The 23,813-nt window shown below is 35.4% G+C and overlaps 1 protein-coding gene across 1 annotated transcript in view; it reads left to right on the top strand.

The window, feature by feature from the left end:
• The window catches only part of LOC111515140 (trypsin-3), a 32,219-nt gene extending 8,960 nt beyond the window's left edge, over positions 1-23,259 (top strand). Inside the window, exons 4-7 of the mRNA XM_074185137.1 lie at positions 8,550-8,688; positions 9,104-9,217; positions 19,515-19,670; positions 23,018-23,259. Of these exons, the coding sequence (XP_074041238.1) occupies positions 8,550-8,688; positions 9,104-9,217; positions 19,515-19,670; positions 23,018-23,158 (550 nt within the window). The 3' untranslated portion in view covers positions 23,159-23,259. The remainder of the gene's footprint in view (positions 1-8,549; positions 8,689-9,103; positions 9,218-19,514; positions 19,671-23,017) is intronic.
• Positions 23,260-23,813: the final 554 nt, after the last annotated feature.

The following is a 23,813-nucleotide window of genomic DNA, read 5'->3' as shown; positions in this document are numbered from 1 at the left end:
TATGAAAGATGAATTATACGAAAAATACTTTCCTCTATTCCTTTTGTGTTCCAAACATGGATCAGATATCATTCACAGGATTCCAACACGATATAATCAATGAAAGAAGTGAAATTCCACTTACATGGAACACTGTCATCCTCACTGCTGATGTTTCCAATGTTTCGCCGTATGACACTTGCCTTATCGACCCTTCAGTAGCAAATATGGATAACAATATAAGAAAAAACTCAATTCCTTCATAATTATGATTTTTTTATTACGGAATGGGTTGAATCCACCAATGGTATCGATGACAGTACGTAAATAACATTAATTCGCTTATTTGATTAAATCCCAGCCATAGGAATCTTGTTTGAATTGGAATGGTATATTTTAGGAGAGATTAATGTTTAGGAAAGAAAGCGTCTTTCCAAAAATTAAAGAATGAATTTGAAAAAATGATTGTAATATACATCTAATATAGCTACATCATTGCGTCTATAACCATTCACATGGATATCTTCGATTCAAATAGTTTTGCAAACTGTACTTTATATTCGAACTCAATTTTCACTTCATGTTTTCTTCTGATCCCAGTTTCCAAAGTCATTTAGAATATCTGCCGTAGAACTTGTCTTAGTTGTAGTCATCTCCTGATTATGCTAACATGGTTAGCGAAACGTACGCCGATACAGTATTTTTTGTTCTGGTCAGCAAAAGTGTTTTCGATAGATATTTGAGAACATAATTCATCAGAAGAAATATCTGAGTAAAATTCAATATCTACGAATTACTCTAAAAGGTATTGCTGCAGCATATTTGAAAAAAATAACAAATATAGAAGAGTAGACAGTGGCGTGAACTATGTTTTACGACGAATGGAACAATTTCAAAAATTTTGATTCATGACCAATAAATCATAATGAGCACATTATTATCTCCGGGAACTATTCAGGAGGTTTCATAATTTAGATTCACTGTAGATTTTGTACGAATTATGGGATACTGAAAACTTGAACCGATAATCATCAATGCACTGCTGAAGAAATCACAATGGAAAAATCTCAAGTTACGGTCGTTGATTCAATACTGTTTCTTGTTATTATAAACTAGTACTATGTTGCTGTATGGCTGCTGTTCCAATGTTGTGACAGAATCAGAATCAACGACCTTAGGCGTGCGCAGAGTTATAGAACAGTGTTTTCAACAGCTTTCTACAGCGCCATCTAGTGGCGAGTAACAGAAAAATTGATATCCTAAAAACCTTCTCTATGAAAAATTACTTATACATGTCAAGTTTCATCACGATCGGTTGAGCAATGTAGAAGTTTATCACTTACCAACCAACAAACATCCATTTTTATATATAAGATTGTGTTAACTAGTTTAGTGATCCAATATTTTTTCTAAAAAAGAGGTTGGGTAACAGGATCAATTTTTTCTCAAAAAAAAAAATTGTATTCTTGCCGACGTTTCGAATTTAATTAAATTCTTCTTCATGGCCCGAAAAGTAGTTTTTTCGTGTTGATCATAATACTATTTTCAAAATCATCAGACATATTTGATACGTATTTGAAAAATAAAAATAAAAAACACATTGCAAACAACAAATTTTCGAGACAACACCAACACAAAACGAAATGAAACGAACATCTGTTTAAGAAAATCTGTTTTTCCGTCAACTAGCTGTCGCACCCCTACGAACGACAACCCTCAGAAGTCGACACTTGTGCGAGCAAATGATTAACGAGGTCTTACCTTTTAACGTGTGATTCCTAACACGGGTTGGACGATATCAAGTGAAGATCGATCGTTCAGACTAGGGCTTGAACCACCGACCAACACGGCAGTCGATTCGAGTGAGTGAGTGGCTACCGACCCACCATGAATGCAAATATCGATTATTCAAACGAAGTTCTTATGAAATTATTTATTGCACATGACAAAGTGATCCAGAACTTGCAGAAAATTTAACTGAATGTATTCTGAATTGACACCAATGATTGAGAGGAAGTTTGTGAAGTTACGAAATAATATCCTCAAAGTTTCTAGAGAACATATGTACCAAAATCAGACATTTCTAGGTTGAAAGTAAAATTTTCTGGGCACATGTGAAAATACAGAAAATAACAGAATTAGGATGATTGAGAAAACAAAATTAAAAAAAAATATCACATTTCCACAATAAAAGTTGCAAACGTGGTCCATTAGATTCTAAACATCTGGGGTTCCAGATCTTCAATACGCCGCACTATTCGCCGTCGCAGTTCTTCTTTGGTAGGTACTAAAGTACTCTACACCCTTTCTCTCAAAACACCCCATAAAATAGTCAAGTGTCGTGGGATCGGTGGATCTCGGTGGCCAATTAAAAGGCTCTAAATGCCTGAACCAACAATCGTCAAACATTTCGTGAAGTTTCCAGTGAACTTTCTGGGTGGAATGAGCTGGCGATCCGTCCAGTTGAAACCACAAATTCCTATATTCCTCTAAACGCAAATTTTCGAAAAAATCTATATCAATCGTCCCTAATATTTGAAGATATGTCTCTGCATTTAGTGAGTCTTCATAAATAAATAAGCTAATTTTATTGTTCTTCAAAATACAGTGGAATACGATCAGCCCAAAAATGTTTATTCCTTTTATTAAAAATGCTTTTCCTCGTAAATTTCTATACGTCGCTTCAAATTATTTTTGACAGAAATTCCAGATCTTCCTGTAAATGCATTCTACGTTCAAAGTCTTCTGCTTTGAGAGCTTGTACTTTGGTGAATTTAAACGGGTGCATTCCGTAATTTTTCAAAATCGTTGTACTGAAGCATGTGATACACCCAAATATTTTTCTGCACTGCGAATGGAAGCTTCTGGATATGCATAAAAATATGTCAAAACGAATATATTCAGTTTGTCCGAACTGTTCGATCTCAAAAACTTACTATCGAAATCATTATGTTTTTTAAGTAAATCTTAATTTTTCAATATTTAGCCTAGAGTTGCCAGCTCTAAAATTTGTACACCAAAACAGATTGTTTTATGGCATTATTTTTATTTTATGTATTGTTAAATAATATTGTTTAAGTTATTCAATTTTTCATTATTCCTAATCGGGGTTTTCCAGTTAGTTCTCAAATTTAAGGGTCTTTTCTAATCCACTTATTCTCATGAAATTCAATATTTTTGAATATCTTTTCTCAAGCAACCCGTACATTCAAGTCCACGAGTATTTCACGCAAATATTGTAAGCTACAAATATAATAGCTAGATTTTCAATTCTTTGTTCCTTGTATCCCTTATCTTGGGAATTACCCGCTACTATGATATCTCCTACCTATGTTAATACACACCTTTGTTCATCCCTACAGTAACGAAATCTGAAACCCCTTCTCTAGCTACCGATGTGGAACATTGCCATTTTGTTGAGTAAGTAAGAATACAGTTAAAATAAATCTTGTCTTGTCCACAGTAATTCTTGTAATTCTTTGTGCATTCAGCATTCACATTCACGATAAAATATTCGTGGGTCAAAACACAAACTTTCATCAAAATATTTACTTTTCATGAATTAAAAATACTGATGTACTTAAGTTCAATTAGGGCTATGTTTTGGACCATATTTAGCAGACGTTGGGGTGTTCTAAGTTACTAGGACTTTTTGGAAGTGGCGACGCCGCAGTAAATTTCAATCATTGAAACACACTTGTAGACCAGTTTTGAGCAGTTTGGAACTCAAGTTAGCTATGATTTCCCATACTGAATATCGAATTCCTTCACAATATCATTACTCTAACTAGGCTGAAGCGAACGACAAGCAACATGTTTGTCATTGCCTCATCTGTCTGTGTACGAGGTAACTAACCGCATATCCAAATTTGCCCAAACTCCTTGTATAAGGAAACAAAACTGAAGATGAAGTAAGTGGGCATACTTGAAGACTGACTATAAATCAAAGTATCTACAAGAACAATACGTTCAGGCAGTCTCAACTTCCCTACACTGTAGGTTGATGGACCGACACTTATTTAGAAACAAATACTCCTCTGGCTAGAGCCTTAATGGGCATTGGATTATATCCGACAGGTGTCAGTGAAGGATTATTCGCTCAAGTTATTCCTGCATATGCTGTTGGTGATACAACTGCCGGAATCGATTTTCAATTATTGGAACAAACTTGCAGACCGTTTTCGGGCTGTTTGGCCACTCGTCAGTGCAAGGTAGTGTCAGTCATCAACATAAAGTCTGACCTGAACAAATTGTTATTTATAGCCAGTCTTCAAGTATGCCCATTCACTTTATGTACAACGAGTTGTCTCTGTATCCTCGTTCTTTATATACATAATCCTCTGGAAATTCAAGTGGAGACCATGATACAAAATTTGGCCAATGAAACGGTAGTATACTCAACTCTCCTCATTCATAATATGAATCCCCGTGGAATTTTGTGATTTATGAGTTTCTGATATAACTCGAACCTAGATCTTTCCCAATCTTTCAATCTCTCCTCTATAGACCCAGGTTCATTATATCATAAAAATGAAAAATCTGCCAATTATATTTCAAGAACTATCGTAGCCTCTTTCAGTGTTGTCAAGTCAAATCAAGACTGAAGGATGTCAAGGTAGAGGTTTGTCACTCAGCCATTAGTATGGAGCAGTGTCACACATGTATTCTGTGACTTACATGGAAACATAATTGAGCACCTAATTGATTTCAAGTTCTATTCATCCATCGGCACTGAACTGAGTCCTCCTTCTAGTTGCCTTTTATCAGAGGCAATATATATTGATTCGAACCCTGTGATAATGCTGTGAGCGAAACATTTTTTGTGAGGGGGTGACAGCTGATTGACAGAAAAACTAATTTTGATTTTAATTTCAATTCTGGGGCATTAAAATAAGGTGAGGAAACAAATCATATTAACATGAGTCTCTGGACGATTTGAAAAAATCCACCAAAATTCATTCTAATCAATAAGTGAGAAGCCAAATACTATGCCTTGAATATGATACGATATGAAGACAACCTGATATACCAAAACTTTCCCTTCATATTGAACGCCACATTTGTGACAAGCTGCTCTCGAATATAACTTTATTCACCAAGTGCAGACGACTTCATTTGCCAAAAATATAATTGTCTCCTGAATCTATACTTCACGATTATTAATGAGAACTGAAATAATAACCAGTTCAAAATTGAATTTTCCTTAGATAAAAATCTGACAGTTTGTACTGTAAGTACTTTTTTGATACACAAGAACTAGATATACTTCTCGCCAGTAAAATATTTCAGTCATCTCCTATTGATGACTGAAATTTGAATATAGATAATTTCATGTATAGTATTTCCAATACCAATTGGAACAGCACAGAGAAGGAATCACCGCCTCGACATAGACGTCGGCATATTATTTTTCAGTGGTAGTTTTTCAGTTACTTATTCTTACAATCATAGCAATTGATCACCTCATGAAAAAGTAATCTCAACTAAATTTTTCCACCATGGGTAATTATGAAAAATTTCGAAATTTAAGGTAGTTGATTTCCGAGTCGAAAACTCGACTCTCGTCAAACATATATTTACAAAATAATAGAGGCCAACAAAATTGCTAGAAAAATCAAAATTCTTCTTCATTATATTGGGATGAGGTGGAATCATCATCGGGTTGAATAACGATCGTATTTATGGAACTTTGCACATAATATTTGTTCTCTTCTTTTATAACGTGGGCCACACAATTCTTCCACACATCACTATTACCTACTTCATTCACCACTCGCCTTATATTGTCAAGCACCACAGCATTCAAAGTCGGTGACTGATTACATTTCCGCAAGCTTTCTTTCATTGTAGCCCAAACCATTTCAATTGGATTGAACACACAATAATAATAATAATATTTATTTCACTTGTTGAACAGTATGAAAGCTTGTTTGAAGGTGATTGACAATGTTTCATGATGAATTTCACTAGCTCGGACTTTCATTGTCTACTATATATTTTATTTCAGGTTAATTTTGGTTAATATAATTATTATTTTCAGCTATTCATTTTTAATTCTTCTTTTTTAGTTGTTTCAGGGATTTCAAATCATTTTATATAGTAGACAATGGAAGGCTGAACTAGTGAAATTCAGTCTGAAAGCATTACAATAAACATTTACATACCGTAACAAGAAAGACATCCATGTATATCTAAAAAAAAAATATAAGTATATAAATATAAAACAACAGAACATGACAGATATTAAACTGTACATATGGAGGTAATCAACAGTTTTTTTTATCGAGAGTAACTAATGAAATTCGTCAACGGTGTAGCAGTTTCTTAAGATAAGATATTTTTTCAATTGTCTTTGGAAAATGCAGATGTTCATTGAGTCCTTAATAGAAACATCTAGCTTGTTATACAATTTGGGTCCAATAGTATGGAGGCAAACATGTTTCACACGTGTTTCACACATCGAATCAATAATATACTCTTTTTTGAAATTACGTTATTTTATGGTCACCAGTAAGTAATACCTTTTTCGTTGGAATCTTTTCGGGTATATCCATGACATGATTTCGCATGGAATCAACAATATCTGCTTTTTTTGTGTTATTGTTTGGTATTGTAGTCAATAACCGAGAGAACAATAACCGAGTTTGCAAAAATATTTGAAAAAAGCTGCTCACTGAACCAGGTTTCGAATAAAGCCGTAGTCATATCTTCGTGGTAATCAGCAGACAAATCTTTCATATTTTTGGCCGACAGAAGCTAAGCGTTAGGTAAGAAACCACTTTCATTCCCGGCATGCAAAATTATAATACGTTTTCCCCTTGAAGATGGTGTGTTCAAAGCACAACACTTGGTTTCGTCTACCCAGCCATATTTGACAATATCATAGGTGTCAAACCAAGTTTCGTCGAGGTAGATTATATGTCTGCTGGAGTCTCGATAGCTTTTCATTCGCCTCATATATTCTTGTCGGAGTTGAACAATGCGTGTCGATTCCATTATGACCATCCGATTGTTCAATTTTTTTATATTTGAAACCACAAGACAATAAGACACCTCGTAGAGTTTCTAAAGATTTGTAATTGTAATCGAGATAGTCGAGTAATTCATTCCAAATCATTTCCAAGGTTGGTACTTCATTTTTTTGGTATATACCATGAATTGTTCACCGAATCACATCTTTTGTAGCACCATGAACGTTCGCGAATTTTGTATTCCTTTGTTTTCGTTTCATTGCATGGTCAATGACATCCCCTATTTTACTGACTCGGAGAACTGTCGAACGAAATAGTTTCGTTAACTCGGATATTCTATTCACAATAACATTCTGTGAAGTGTGACAGTTTTTCTTCTTCAAGCATTCATTAATATTTAAAATTATTCGCTGAACTTGAACATGTAAGTCCTTATTTTCAAATTCCGGATCCCTGTCGATTGACACAGATTCCTCACACGTAATGTTATCATTTGTTTCAAAAGGTCTCCAGAAAGCCATATTGATGAAAGTACCCAAAAACACTAAGATTTTCACAAAAATCGGTTTAAACGATGAGATTGAAACCTTTGGTGTAAAAGTTGAAAACTTTCTTCAGAGATCAATTACCCTAACACCAAACTGATATTTTGGCACTCGACGCGCGTTTCGTTAACAGGGTTAGTATCTTCAGGAGAAGCAAATCGATACTGAATCTAAAGACAAGGGTTAGCTGTTTATATACCTAAAGTTTTTTGGTACGATGTGGACTTTGTTTGTTAAATGATGATTATCCTAATTGATTTTTCGGTGATTACCTAGTGGAACCACTACCTGCAATTTAATTTGTCCGCTTTTTAATCTATTGTTGACAAATTAATTTGCAGGTAGTGGTTCCACTAGTTAATTACCAAAAAATCAATTAGGATAATCATCATTTAACAAACAAAGTCCACATCGTACCAAAAAACTTTAGGTATATAAACAGCTAACCCTTGTCTTCAGATTCAGTATCAATTTTCTTCTCCTGAAGATGCCAACTTTGTTAGCGAAACGCGCGTCAAGTGCAAAAATATCAGTTTGGTGTTAGGGTAATTGATCTCTAGAAAAAGTTTTTAAAAATCGGTTTGCAAAACCACTAACCACCTCACCTAACCCTACGAACACACGGCACTGAGAAAGAAATATTATGAAACGGACGAAAAATTAGTATTCAGTAGTATTGGGAATGGATAGACTATACACAAAGAGTGTAGGTAAAGTTTCACCGCTGTAGGTACTTATGTCAAACCATTTCAAAGTATATTTGTCGTGGTCTGTTAGTTTTTATGACTGAATTCCGTCTATAGCTGTGGTGGGCATTATCAATAGTGATAGGGCAATGGAAGAAGTGATCTAGTTGTTATGATAGTAGATAATGCTTTATCGCCTTTGATAATTTCTACCGTAGTTGAAGATCAAACGTCAGACAACGGCCAACAAACCAAAAAAGTTGCATATATCACTAGCATATATCATATCATGAGCATACATTCATCAACATTGATTGTCATTTTAGTTGAGAGACCGATGAAAATAAATAGAACATTTTGAATTATAGGCAATTACCTGAGGATTATTTTATCTCATATGGAAACACAAATGTTAGCTCAGGTAATAAAATGCAGGTCACCAGAGTGACATATCATGCAAACTTCCTCTACCAACCACCCTGGACATACGACATAGCAATAATCAAGGTAAGAAATATTGTACCATTTGATTAATATCAGTAGTCGTTCTTCAAGAAGTTGTCAAACTAACAATAGTATTCGATTGGTTTAGGAAAGTTTGGGCTACACTGTTTTTATAACTATATAAAATAATGGAGATATTCAAATTTTCTCTGTTATCACAGATTTTGACCTGAATGAAACATGTTAGCCAGGTTTACTTTCATTCTGTTTACTTGATATATACGAATTACCCTTTGCAACTTGAGTATCTATGCTTGAACCGTTTGATCAATATGCTAATAACGTTCACAAAATTTCAGTTTGTTCGATTGAAGAGTAACTTGTAAAATGATATGTTGTTTAACAACCTAGGATTTGGAATGTATGATAATTGCATAAGAAATATCAACAAAATTAGGTAATATCTGTGTATTTACAGCTCACTGAACCAATTTCATTCGGAGACACTGCTCAGCCCTTGAAGCTACCCAAATCACACGAGAGCACACCAGCCAACAAAACAGCTTCATTAGCAGGTTGGGGCGAAGACGATGTGAGTATTTCATTATTAGTTCTGAATCTGTTTTCAGTACACAGTTTGAAGTACACAGACATTAAGTAATTGATAATCTTAAAACAACAATAATGAAGTATATTGAATCATTTCAATTATAAAATTTATTGGGAATAATTTTCCGCCAACCTACATTTTTGAAGAAAAAAATCAAGTTTTGATCAATTTCAATATTCTATCCTACACTGTTATTGAATTCTCTTTTGGAACTCAATTTGTGCGTAGAAGTAGCAATGAAAACTTGATATTTGAAAAAAATCTAATGAAGTATTTTAAAACAAATAGTTTCAATATAAGAACATAAGCTTTCAAGCCAAACATCTCCATATACCTCTAGCACATATTCCTTCCTTCTCGACTGAACGCTTGAAATTTCTGCTATTATTTAATTTTCTCCGTTCTAGTTATTTTTGACAACCTTTCCCGACATTCTGTTTTCATATGACAAAGACAACAAAATTGTATTGATTTCTTTCTGAACTGGGGCTATTCTTCAGAATCAATTCTTATTCAAGAACTAGAACCAGATTCATTTATGTTGACGGCAACAAAGGCAGAAGACATTTCATCACTTTGGGCAGATGTGATTCTTCAGTAATCTTGCGGCGTGGTTTGCGAAAGTCTGCTTGTTTTCCACGAATGAATCCTAAGATGCGATAAATGGTACATATTCAGAAGGTGAGCTACCGGTAACTTTAGTGGTTCTACCAATATCTTCAACTTCTTTTCCAACGTCACGAAGAGCTTGTGACATTGACTCAATTCTACTGATATGTTGGGCAATACTATCAGTACTGGTCACTTGATAGTTGAAAAACTTCTACTTGAGTGCTACTTCATTGATTGCTAATCGTTGTTCAGAGACTGATTTTATTCTTGATTTTATTTATGGTTTGCACTTGCTCAGAAGCATCGCTCGAGCATTCATTTCTTGCCTTCTTATATAACTTTGGGGTCCAAATTTTCGTCAGGGCGTTGGGATTTTTCGATGAATAGACCTGACAGACCTTCAGCTTCAAATATGATTTTCATTGAATAACTGGAAGTTTCTGCCTTCGAATGTTTGGATATTGAAGTTTTTCATCTCCGTCATCGTCGTTGCTGAATTGAAATCTTCTATCTTTCGATTACAATGACACTGATGTACGATATTTTCATTATTTAGGAAAATTCTTACATAATTTATTGTAACTGGTAATTATTCGAACTGTAAACTCTACTAAACCAGGTTCCAATCACCAATATCGAAAGATATATTTGATATTCTTATAAACCATGCCCTAAATAAAATAACGCCAGCCGCCAATGGTAGCCATGAACCAATTGTGACATAGCTAAGAGCGTGCGAATGTACGATATTCGCTGCCGCTTTAGATGTAGCGAGAATAATGCTACCGATTTCCATGGAATTCCGGCTAATTTTCTACCGCATTCTATTACGAATTGCTAGCCACGAGCATATCAACACAGTCAAGTGGAAGTTACAGTACGGTACGCGAAGCGATCTAGTTAGGCGATAGACATTCAAATAATAGTTGAAGTTTCAATTGAAGTGTTTTGTATTCAAAGTGAAATGAAGTTAAGTTTGATTATTGTTCAGTGTAGTCAATTCTTGGACAACCCACGGGAAAAAACATAACATTTGGTGTCGGAAGTGGAATAATTGATTGAAATGTTTCTGTTTTATGGTGAAAACAGGGAATGAAAACAGAAATGAAAATTTCTATGTTTTATACCACTTTTAATTGTAACTAACGTTACTGCAGTTTCGTCCTATATGGAAAAGTTTGGGAAAATATTTGAGGCTTTGCAAGCGAGCCTGGCGGAGAATGAAAAACGCAGAAGAGAGGAAGATGAACGAAGTAAAGAGAAAGAACAATTACGCCAAAATGAAGATTGTAAATTACTACTAAGTATTCAAGAAAAGTAGAAAAAAGTCATGTACGTTCATTTATTGGAAGATATAAAATCTTCCCAAGTGAGTAAAGAAAAGGTACAGGAATATTTTCAGGAAACAAAGAAAGGATTGGAAAAAGAAGGAGTCGACAAAAAGTTTGAAGAGATTTTCCGGGAACTTCGGAAAGAATTACCGGAACCAAAAAGGATTACTGTGGAAAAATGCAAATCGAAAACGACATCTTTCCCTTTTAACAGTAGTTCTATTAAAACTTCAACTTTCCATGGCGAATCTTCATGGTCAATTTATCGTAGACAATTTAAGGCCGCTGCGGAAAATAATGGGTAGGGAAATGAGGAGAAAACAACAGCTCTCATACTGGCACTACGAGGAAAGGCCTCCGGAATTCTGCAAAATATTTCAGTGAATAGGCAGAAGAATTATGAAGCAGTCGTATCACCTTTGGAGGTCAGATATGGTAGTGACCAACTTCAACAAGTCTACCAAGCTCAACTGAAGGTGAGAACTCGAAGCCAATCAGGAAGTTTGCTAGAGTTTGGGGCTGAAGTCGCAAGGTTAGTAAGACTCGCCTACCCGGGCGCACCGGATATCTTCACCCACTGGATTAGTGTCCATAGTTTCATCGACGGGGTTCGTAACATAAAGCAGCAGCAGTCATTGAGGATGGCACGTCATAAAAATTAAATGAAGCCATCATTTTGCCCTAGAATTTGAAACTGCCAAAAATGCTTCGCGACAAAAACGATAAGTTTTAAGGTAAGGGCCGTCAATGAAAATGAAGACGAAGGAACAGATCGACTCATGGTAGATCTAGAAGAAATTTTTAAGAAATGAGGCAAGAGGATGGCGTAAATGTTATAACTGCGGCGGAGGAGGACATTTTAGATGGGACTGTCGAACTTGTTCAACATCTGACGAAAAAAGAGACAGGCGTTCGGGATCACCCGAACTAGAGCATTGAGGTTCGGAAAACACAATCCAGCCAGTGTTAGGGGGTACATTGGCTGCTGCATCCCAAGCCCCCAGGTATTCGATTTCCATGATCGGACGCAACAGTGACAGCTTAATTGTCTACGGTTTCTGATTGATCATCAGTGCCTTTCCACCAGCGATACGGGAGTAACAAGGTCAGTAATGAAAGCCGACATTTCCAACTGAAGCAGTTTGAAGAAATTATCAGTAGTATCTGATAGATTGATAGATTGACAGTCTATGGAGAAACTGAAGTGAGACCGAGGCTTGGAAATTGCGGAATAGAAACTGACTGATGTGCTCTTCGAAAAAGCGTCCGAAAACAAGCAAAGAGAAAAGTTGAAGCAGTACCTCAGTGCATGCCTTTTCGAGAGAATCGCAGTCGACATTTCTGAAGTAGTAGCCTTACCCAACCAAGAAGCTGAAACGGTGATAAAATCCCTATCGCAGAACATAATTGCCGGACAAGAAGTACCCTATGAATTGACAACTCTGTTGGGAATAAAAAAGACAAGAACAACTGCTCTTCACCCACAATTCGATAGAATGGTCGTGAGGCATAATCACACCATCAATAACTACCTTTCGATGTTTTCTCCGAAAACCAATGGGAGTGGGATGTATTGGTTCCTCTTTTTTTATTGGCATACAGGATATCCCAACATGATGCGACAGGTTACACACCATCCATGTCGTTAACTGGTCGGGAACTAAAGCTTCCGATAGATACTGTGTGTGGCAGTCATTCCGATGAATCTCAAGAGGTACCTCTTTCAGAATATGTGAATGACCTGAAGGACAGACTAGAAATTGTACACGAATTTGCCAGAATCAAATTACAGACAGTATGAAAACAAGATTTGTAAAAAAGTCACTGCCAGTGAGTTCCAAGGAGGGCGATGCAGTGCGGCCCCACCAATCCCAACGTCGAAAAGGTTTGTGTCCCAACATTTAGAGACCATGGCAAGGACCTCACTTGGTAACCAAAAAGATAAACTATCCGGTGTACAGAATCCATTTGTCAGCCAGAAGTAAGCCTAAAGTTGTTCACATAAAGAGGCTGAGTCCTTACATGGTTCGTGATGTTCCCTCTTGGAATATTTTTTGGGAAGAACAACCTCACGGAAGGGGTTAGTGTTGTAAATCATGCCCTAAAGGAAATAACGCTGGTAGCGTTAGCTGGTAGCTGGTAGCTATAAACCAATTGTGACGTAGCTAAGAGCGCGCGAATGTATGATGTTCGCTTCCACTCTAGATGTGATTTCGATGTAATCCGGCAAATTTTCTACCGCATTCGATTACGATACAATTCGATTCGATTACAATAAACACTCACGAGTTGCGGTGGAGGGTCGAATACACCTACTCAGTTCAGACCTAACCTAACCTAACGATACATAAACGATAGCCAAGAGCACATCGACACAGTCAAGTGGTAGTTACAGTGCGATATGCGAAGCGATTCTAGTAAGGCGATAGAAATTTAAATGATAGTTGAAGTGTTTGTTGTATTTAAAGTGAAATAAAGTTAAGTTTGATCGTTGTTCAGTGTAGTCAATTATTGGTCAACCCACGGGAAAAAACGTAACAATATATTAACAACAACAAAACGCATTCAATCAACAGTCATTTCCAAGCAATCAATTGAAACAAAATGTATCGAATGAAGTGAATATATATTTGTTCAACAGAACTTATCACAAAAAAGCCATGTTTTGTGAATCTTGTTAGGTGAAAAATATTAATTGGTGTGGATTGAAAATAAACAACTTCGTTTTGATAGAATGAAACATTCAGTATCATCGTCGGTCATTTCATCTTATTTAGATCTTTATTTTAGATCCTTATTCAGATCCTTGTGGAATTGGCCGCGGTGGTAGTGCGCCCGACTCACGGTCGGAAGATCGTGGGTTCGATTCCCGCCTCGACCAGATATTTTTCTCGAGAGAATTTATCTGGTTGAAGCTGGAATGATTCTGCAATCGTGTTAGGAATGACACGTTAAAAGGTAAGACCTCGTTAGTCCTTAGCTCGCACAAGTTTACAACTTTTGAGAGTTGTCGTTCGTATGGGGACGATAGCTGATTAACGGAAAAACAGATTTTAAACAGAAACAGATTTAAAACAGATTTTTAAACAGAAAAGCCTGTCAATCTCTCAGTCGATGCAAGTCCATATGGGTTGATAGCATGGAAAGTTCAATAGCATCGTCTGTCACTTTATTTTATTTAAGGAAGAAAAAAATGGTAGGAAATCATTATGATTTTCTACCATATAGTAACGGTTACATCCATCAATTCATTATCTCATTCAGATCCTGCAAAGCATCTCACTCTCTCACTCCATAGGTGATATGATAGGCCAGGAAAAATAATAAATAGAATTCACGTCTATTTCTTCAACTGTCGCTCAAGAAAGGTACAATCATATTGAAAAAAAGCTATTCAGCTTTGTTTTTGGTTATGAGCGATCCAATGTTCACTTTTCCGGTAGATGTTTCGCCTTTGAGATGAATCACAGACCAATAATGGGTTTATTGAAAAACCATGTAGATGAAATGTCACCTTGGATACAAAGATTAGCTATTCTCTTATCAAGTTATCACTTCACCCTTCATGTGCCAGGAAATTCTCTCGAAGTTTCTGACATCTCAAGTGGAGATCCAACACTCGATTAAGTATGTACAATATACTACTCTACAAGTCACTTCTGAATTTCATTCAATATCTTTGTATACGAAAATTGTGAGGAACACCTTGATGAAATTGAAGTCAACAATTCTTCAAACCTTGGCGTTTTTATTTAGAAAAAATCAGAAACAAATCGAATTCTTACAAATACCAAAGATCAAAAGCGTTGCATTCATGATCCACCACCAGACTTCATAAGTGGCACTATTGTTCGAGTTATACCGGGTGTCAACGAATCTATTAGACAAGTCATAATTTCTAGACTATTAGGAGAATTGAAATAAGATTTGGTATAGTTGAATGGTATGTGGAGAGAAATGTTTTCACATATTTTTCACTTTCCGGTCACTTTCGGTTTCAGCGGAAATGGCTCCGGTTCTGAATTTCTAAATGGAACACCCTGTATATTGTAACATTTTTGGATTTCTGAGACAATTCTGGATCAGAAACTGACATTTCCGGAAGTTTTTCAGCCTACTTGATTTTTTCAGAGTCACTTTTAAAATTGCATCTAGGTGGCCATGCTCGGACGTAAACTAATCTATGGACCTCAGGTGATATCAGAAAATTGCAATAGCGGAGTTTTAGTGACTGGTGTGTTGAATATGAATGAGAAAAGTTTACAAAATAACATTTTCGTGTCTAACTATTATTTTTCAAATGGCGACCATTTTTTGACAAGCAATTTCCGAAAAAAAGATTTTTTGACGAATCTAACGTTACTAATTTATTTGCGATTGGATCAACAAATTTAACAAATTTAACTAATAATTTCAGCGATGCACTTAGATTTTTTGCAATATCCTAAGTTCTTGAAAATTCCACTATAGTAAATTTCCAAAGTGCATCCCTCCTTGTTCAAGACACATTTCAGCTCGTTCAATTGTTTCCCTCAACACGTTTTGTAACATTTGAGGCGATATACTTCTAAATGCCTGTTGAATCCTTTCTTCTAAGATTTCGAGAGTGGCTGGGGCTGTTGCATAGTAGACCCTTTCTTTTACATATCCCCAAATGAAGGAATCTAACACAGTCAGATCCGGTGAGCGGGCAGGCCACCGTACTGGACCGTTGGTTGCAATAACTCTATTATTAAAATGCTCTATTAAAAAATCAAGTACGTCTCTGCTATTATGGGGTGGTGCTCCATCTTGCTGGAAGTAAATTTGCCGTAAAACTTCTAAAGGCATATCATTAAGATGATCCTCGATTTCATTTTGAAGAAAACCCAAGTATCTAACCCCTGTTAACTGACCTTGGAACAATATTGGACCAATTATTCTGTTTCCAACGATACCAGCCCAGACATTGACGCCAAACCTTTCTTGAAAATTGCCCTCTCTCATTGCATGTTGATTTTGTTGGGCCCAGTACCGACAATTCTGCTTATTAAACATGCCATTATTTGTAAACCGTGATTCGTCGGAAAATAGAATGAAGTTGATAAAATTTGGGTTAACTCTATGATTTTGAAGCAACCAATCGCAAAATACTACTCTTCTATTTCCGTCGTCAGCATACAAATGTTGATGTAACTGATATTTAAATGCTCGATATCCGTGCTTTTTCAGTATTTTTCTTGCTGATTCGTGACTTATCTGCATTTCTCTACTAATTTCTCTTAAAGAAACCGTTTTGTCAACTTCTACCATAGCAAGAACGTTAATCTCAGTCTCCTCATTTATGAAAAACCTCTGTTCTGCGTCTCGATTTCCCTCTTGCCTCTCTCTCTCAACATAGGGAAAATACTGATGAGATGAGTGTTGCCGATTGGGATATCTCTGAGCATACAACTCAGCAGCTTTCCTTGAATTTCTGTGGCATTCTCCAAACAATAACAACATATCCACTTTTTCACTTTGAGTATACATTATTTCGACGAAAAATTAAACTAAAATTAACGAAAATCAAGAGAAACTTCTACTTTCTGCTCATAAAGCTTATGTCACTGTCATAACATAGGTGAGCGTTTTGTTCTCCAAAGTGGACTTGATGGAAATAACCGCAAAATATTATGCATCAATCCTATCCATGGCACCCTTGACAAAAGTAAATGAATTTGTATCGAGTATTTTCCTCAGTAATATTTAATTTATGTTCTTATTTGTAATCCAATCGCAAATAAATTAGTATCGTTAGATTTGTCAAAAAATCCTTTTTTCGGAAAGTACTTGTCAAAAAATGGTCGCCATTTAAAAAATAATAGTTAGACACGAAAATGTTATTTTGTAAACTTGTCTCATTCATATTCAACACACTAGTCACTAAAACTCCGCTATTGCAATTTTCTGATATCACCTGAGGTCCATAGATTAGTTTACGTCCGATCATGGCCACCTAGATGCAATTTTAAAAGTGACTCTGAAAAAGTCAAGTAGGCTGAAAAACTTCCGAAAATGTCAGTTTCTGATCCAGAATTGTTTCAGAAATCCAAAAATGTTACAATATACATGGTGTTCCATTTAAAAATTCAGAACCGGAGCCATTTCCGCTGAAACCGGAAGTGACTGGAAAGTGAAAAATATGTGAAAACTCTCCTCTCCACATACCATTTATCTGTACCAAATCTCGTTTTGATACACCTAATAGTCTAGAAGTTATGACTTGTCTAATAGATTCGTTGACACCCGGTATTCAAAACTCACTCTGTACTGAGTAGGACACTTCTAAGTAAGAGGTAGTGGGACTACAACTCCACTAACGAACTCCCCTTATATGTAAGCGGTAGAAGACAGTAAATTACAATAACTGTATGTGGTAAAAAATCACAACAAACATTCTAAAAATTATCACCAGTACCACCCAGTAATGTTGTGAATACGGTTTTGGTCGTTGCGCCGGCACTCAAAATATGACACACACCAAGCTACTTTTTCATGTGGGATGCTTATTCGACCCTTGCAAAATTTTCATATTACAGAATATACGTGTTGGCCAACGGTACGGCACATTATTGGCAATTCACCTGTGATAGAATAGGACCCCAGTATAGAACGACCTTCACGGAGCTGGTTAACGGATGAGAAGATTTTATATTAAATATATCAATTAAATATGTCAACAAATAAATTGCAAGTTGGTTGACTGGAAAATTTCAGTCCAGAATATGATTAATTAACAATTTCATTTTTTAACATTTCACTATTAACATTCCATACCAATCGAAACTATGAAGCCTCTAGAATATGCAAATGATAGATTGAATAATTTTTTCCCGTCACGTCACTTGGGTAGGCAGGTGTGAACAGGTAAATAAAGTTAATTTGAAAAATGTATTTCATTATTTCATTACAAACACGGTGGTATAGAGGGTTCTATCGCATGCGATAGAAGAGGATTCCAAGCCAAGTTTCTTTTTCGATTGTTACGTTATAGGTCATTCGAGTACTTTCCCTTATCCTCTGTTTCCGTTTCACCAGTTTCGCTGAAGATGACTGTGTTGCGTATCTCTATGCTAGCTTGGCAACATGTATACGGCTTCTTTTTATTTCCTCCTAAACTAGTGTTACTCCCTGTGTATGATCTCAATTTGGGACCCCTCGATGTTATGTTGATGGGTCCAAACATGCCCTGCTATTCCCGATTTGATGGTTTCCCCTAGCTGTGTGTGTGTGTTTCTTGTGCTTGGCAAATCGAACTTTCAAAGGCTTCCTATAGTTTCACCGATATAAGATTTTCAGAGGATACCCCGTGTGTGCGGAAAATCCCCTATCAGTGAAACTAGGAGGTCATTGAAAGTTCGCATTGTAGAGCACAAGAAACACACACAGCGAGGGGAAACTATCAAATCAGGAATAGCAGAGCATATTTCGACACATCAACATAAAATCGAGTGGTCCCAAAGTTAGATCATACTCATCAGGGAGGAACACTAGTTTAGGAGGACAATTCAAGAAGCCGCATAAATGTTATTCAACAATGTATTTAACCAAGTTAGATATGCAACATCTGTAATCCCATAATCAAGGGAAAAATGGCCAACTACCGCCAAACGGTTATCCCCTGCTAAACCGGTGAAGCGGAAAGAAGATAGAGGAAAAAGGAGATAACTGAGACTACTCGAATGACCCATAAATAGTCATGTTTTGGAGGAATTATTCCAGTCATCACCTGACAACGATTGTGGATACTAACAATCGAAACGTCGTGAAATGACTTTGCTTGGAATCTCTAATGTTTTATTTTTTGTTTAATTGTTCTATTTTTCTTGTATTCTTGAAATAAAAATACTAGCAATCGAGCAAAGACTCCTATTTCATATGAAGTATTTAACTTTTCACCTGATCACTCTGGAAACGGTGGGTTGAAGCGGTTTTAGTCTTTTTTTTTCATTTTTCAACCGTTCTGTAAACACTTCGGAGGTTTTTCTGTCGGCAACACGTTTTTTTATTATCCTTTTTTTCAGGTGTTTTCGGTACAGTATTCAACACCAATGAAAAACCCATTATATTCAGTATAAACTTGTCATGGTTTTGTGAAAGTCTGCTAATAAAATATCATTCAAATACGTTTATGATGAATTTTTATTAAGTATCGGTCGAAGCTTTATTCTCACTTGTAAACATCAAGTGATTTCAAATTTAAAACTAACTGAATTTCTAGAAGTTTCTCAATATGCAAAAATCATTTAATATTCACTTCTCTGAAATAATTAATGAGTACCATCATAAATATTACTAAATAACTTTTTTCGCAGATATCTCCTAAATCACAAATTCTGCGTGCGGTGAACCTCACCATTTCCACTGATGAAGAGTGCGTGGACAGTTACCGAAATGTCGATGGAGGTGGACTTAATCCTAAGACTGAACTATGTGCTGGAGTTCCAGAAGGTGGAAAGGGGCCGTGCCATGTTAGTATCCAGTGAAAATATTATTAAAGATATAAGCAAGTTAGATCATCTATGATTGAAATACAAAAAATAAGATTTCATTTGTGCAGACACATACTGAATGGGGCAGGACATGAATGTTTGACAAAATTTATATGAAAAGGAATCACTTGAGCTATTTTCACATAAAAAATCCAACGGTGTGTTATCACTTGCAGCGAAGAGGCCGTTATCAATTCTTTCTTCGAATGAATATATTTCAATTCTCTATACAACGACTTTCATTGGAGTTTGGATAAATGGTTGCGGAGTTATTGGTGTATGAATTGGCGACTAACAAATATGATAATTAGTAACTTTGCGATCAAAATGGATTGAAACAATTCCCGACTGGGTAATCACAGGTTACATAAAGTGATTGATGTGTGAAAGAAAGAAATTGGAAATGAACCGTATCTACAAATGAATTGAACAAACGTATTTGACGAAAAAAGCGTACTTATCTCTGTTTTTATCTCGATTCAGAATTTTTTTTGTTATCGTTTATATATATAAGAATTCACACCGTGTAACCCCAGTAACTTAGAGTATTGCGTTAGCTTGACATCTGTCACTATTGACCCTACTGACTAAACATCCAACGTCAAGAAATATCTCAGAAGACATAAGTTTCAGCCATACGAACTGATGATAAACTGAACATAAGTAACTTCGCAACCGATTATCGAAATTAAAAAAAGTGAAGGTCCATTTTAATTAATCATTACGCGTTTGACAGCAGGTAGGTAATAGCTCATTTAGAATACACGTGTATTTTAAATTGTTGGCGGCCACTTCCATAAGAAATTTTCAAAAATGAAGAGGTATGTAACATTTACTCTGATAAATATGATCTCAAGAATACATTCAATTGTCCAAAAGCTAAAATCAGTGAATTTTACCTCCCAATTCACTGTGAAGTCGAAGTAAAAATAATATTTCCAGTGTAATGAATGTAGCTATATCCGTGTATCAACAACCATTCGTTTTGATTATGAGCTGTTCTTCAATATGACGTAAAAATTCAAAATGAGTGATAACAATTAAGAAATTTGTGCTACTCCACCAGATATTACCGAGCAAGCAAATATTGCGATGAATAATTTACTGCCAGCAAAATCAAGAGAAAAATACAAATATAATTTCGAAAATTTTATGAGTTGGAGAGAGAAAAAAAAGCATAACTTCGTTTTCCGAAAACGTTCTCGTTTATTTCGAAGATTCAGCAAAAACTTTGAAATCATCGTCATTATGGGCAATCAATGCTGAGTAGTACACTGAATATCAAGAAACATCTTGGCATCAGCAAATATTCCAAAATACGTGCATATCGGAAACGCAAACCTGATAATTATAAACTGAAAAAATCGTCGACGCTCACCAACGAACAAATAAATAACAAATAAACCAGCCAACAGCCAATCATATTTCATTTGCCAGACGCTTTTAAAGTAAAGCCTACTTCCGTAAATTCTATGAACTATAACAGCCAAGCAAAAGGATTTGAAAATATTTTACAGACCAAAAAATACGTTTTCGCATTTGTATTTGTCAGTATTATGTTATTTAAAACTGTTCACATTTATTTATTTACTCACAAAGTGAATATCAATTATGTTTAGTACTCATATCACTCATATCATATCATACAACAATCGGTAATCGCCAGAGGTAACGCGTGTATAAAATGCATATATTTTTTCTATAACCCGAAGTCAAATCCCACTGCTGAAAGATTTTTCACCTGAATGATACATTAGTAATATTTCTCGGATGGTAGTAAAAAAACGAAATGATATAATAATTAAAATTCATTTCTAGGTTGCCATGAATGTTGCTATTTCTGTAGCATGCCGAAAAAAAGAACTGAGAGATATGCAAGTATATCATATTAATGATATAAGCCAAGAAGTATACATCAAAGTATCGGGCACAAAAACTGAAACCGAAGGGTCATTTGTTGTTTCTGGCAATTTCTTCAATATTGGGAAATAGAAAATGCACTCGTCAGGTTGTTGGACTCAATAAGTTGGGTGACCTACCAAAAATTATTGTCAAATTTTTACATTTGGAAAATCCAGAAACATATACTGTACTTCAGAAGATCATCTGCAATCATCCTAGTTGATGGACTTAATGGCATTGAACATCATGGTGGCTGGAAAAGACCATGGCTGAAAGTTATGTACATAATTCTATGACATCCATGAGAAACACATCAAATGTACTCATAAATAGTATTGAAAACATTTGTTTCAAATTCTCAACAAAACGGAATAAGACCGTCTTCCTCCAACATTGATGGCGAAATAATTGTAATAATGTAGCTATGAATGTACATTAATATCTCATTCACTATGAATGTACATTTATCACTCGTTAAAAAAATGAAAATTTCAGCGGCATGTAATATCACACTATCTACTTTTCAGTCAGAAAGTACTCAAAATGGATTGTCTTTCAGAAAAATGTCCAACTCTGATATCTTGCCTTGTTCGACAGTGACAGAGGGGAAAATACTGTTTACGTCCGCACTCTATAACGGTCCAGTCACAATATTCCGTGTCAATATGACAGACGTTTGGATTTATTTCATGAATTGGAAAACTTGTTATACAATGCTTACCAAGCTCATGGCAAGTCCTTTGAGTTGTCTTTCATTTTTTTTGAGTCCGGTTGAGGGCGTGTTCAGTGCAAATGATTTGGTTGTAGTGGATTGCGCTTGTAGTCAAGAGTGGTTTTGAGACATATTGTTAGCTGATGATGATTGAATCGAGATATCAAACCTTGAATTATCGAACAGAGATCAAAAATAATTTCAAAAATTATTTTGTATGATTACAGGGGTTTTGATACATGTCACTTCCAATGATTCCTCAAGTGATTACTTCTCGAAGGGTATTGACTATTTTGTGTTGGAAAATTGGTATCCGCTGCTCAGCTAGGACTTTTTTTCTAGTGACATTGTCAGATCCTACAAATCCTACTTATTTTCTCAATACGAAAATGCAATACTCATCATAAAAACGAAATTACAGTAACTAAAAAGCTGAAACAATAATAAACGGTGCAGCGGTGTCAGCAGCAAACAACCAATGTGAAAAGTTCTGCTAACTCTGCTGACTCGAAATCTTGGAAGTCGTTATCTCCAATGTTCTCATTTTGGTGAGAACACCATATAACATAGATATTGAGAGTTAGAGTGCAGTACATATAATGAGTGTTTTCAACACCTACTAATATGATATTGACCATATATTTCTCAATAATACATTGGAATGTTTTGTACCATCTTCAAAAAATAACTTTTATATATGTACTTATTTTAGGGCGATTCAGGAGGACCTCTTGTTATTGACGGCGTTCAATATGGAATTGTATCATATTCCAAAGGATGTGTTGAAAAAGGATATCCCGCAGTATTCACGAAAGTTTCAGGATACCTCGACTGGATTGAAAAACATAGATGAAATGAATGGAATGGCAGAGATATATTCTAGACTTGCATATATGAATATAATATTTCTGAACGATTGTTGAATTCAAAATAAATAAAAACAAATCTTTTGAATGAGTGAAATAATGGGATAGAAAGCGTTTGTCTTTTCACTACAACGTCTTGATGAAATATGCGGAAAACTTTCGAAGAAATTAATTAAGAATTTGACTTCAAAATAATATCTTTACAAATAATTGCAGATCATGTGCCAAATTTCCAGAATCAAATTGGAATGAGAAGTCTTCTTGTAACAATTACCTAATTTCTCATAAACATTGTATTAGACAGGAATCACTTTTTCCTATCCAATCAGTTTTTACTCCAGACATTCCTTATGGAGTCGAAACAGGTTTCATGGTATGAAGAAAGGACATTAATATACATTTCCACTCACATGAAAATCTATCATACTTGAAGTGTACTGAAGTTATGACCCCTGAAAAATATTTTTGCTTAAATTTTCTGATTAGATAATATTTATTCCAAATATTTTTTTTCATTTGAAGGCACTGTAAGTGTGTCGAGGAACTGCTTATATTGAGATTTTTTTTTGATATCAAAATATCCAGAATAATAAATTTTCAATATCATTCTCTGTCAAATCGGAACTATTCTGAGTGACAGAC

This window comes from Leptinotarsa decemlineata, unplaced genomic scaffold (assembly GCF_025532065.1).
Source record: "Leptinotarsa decemlineata unplaced genomic scaffold, Ldec_3_MD MMD2_P_RNA_scaffold_2, whole genome shotgun sequence".
NCBI classification, from domain to species: domain Eukaryota; kingdom Metazoa; phylum Arthropoda; class Insecta; order Coleoptera; family Chrysomelidae; genus Leptinotarsa; species Leptinotarsa decemlineata.
Note: the sequence above shows the minus strand (reverse complement) of the source record. Positions and strands in the feature narration are given on the sequence as shown.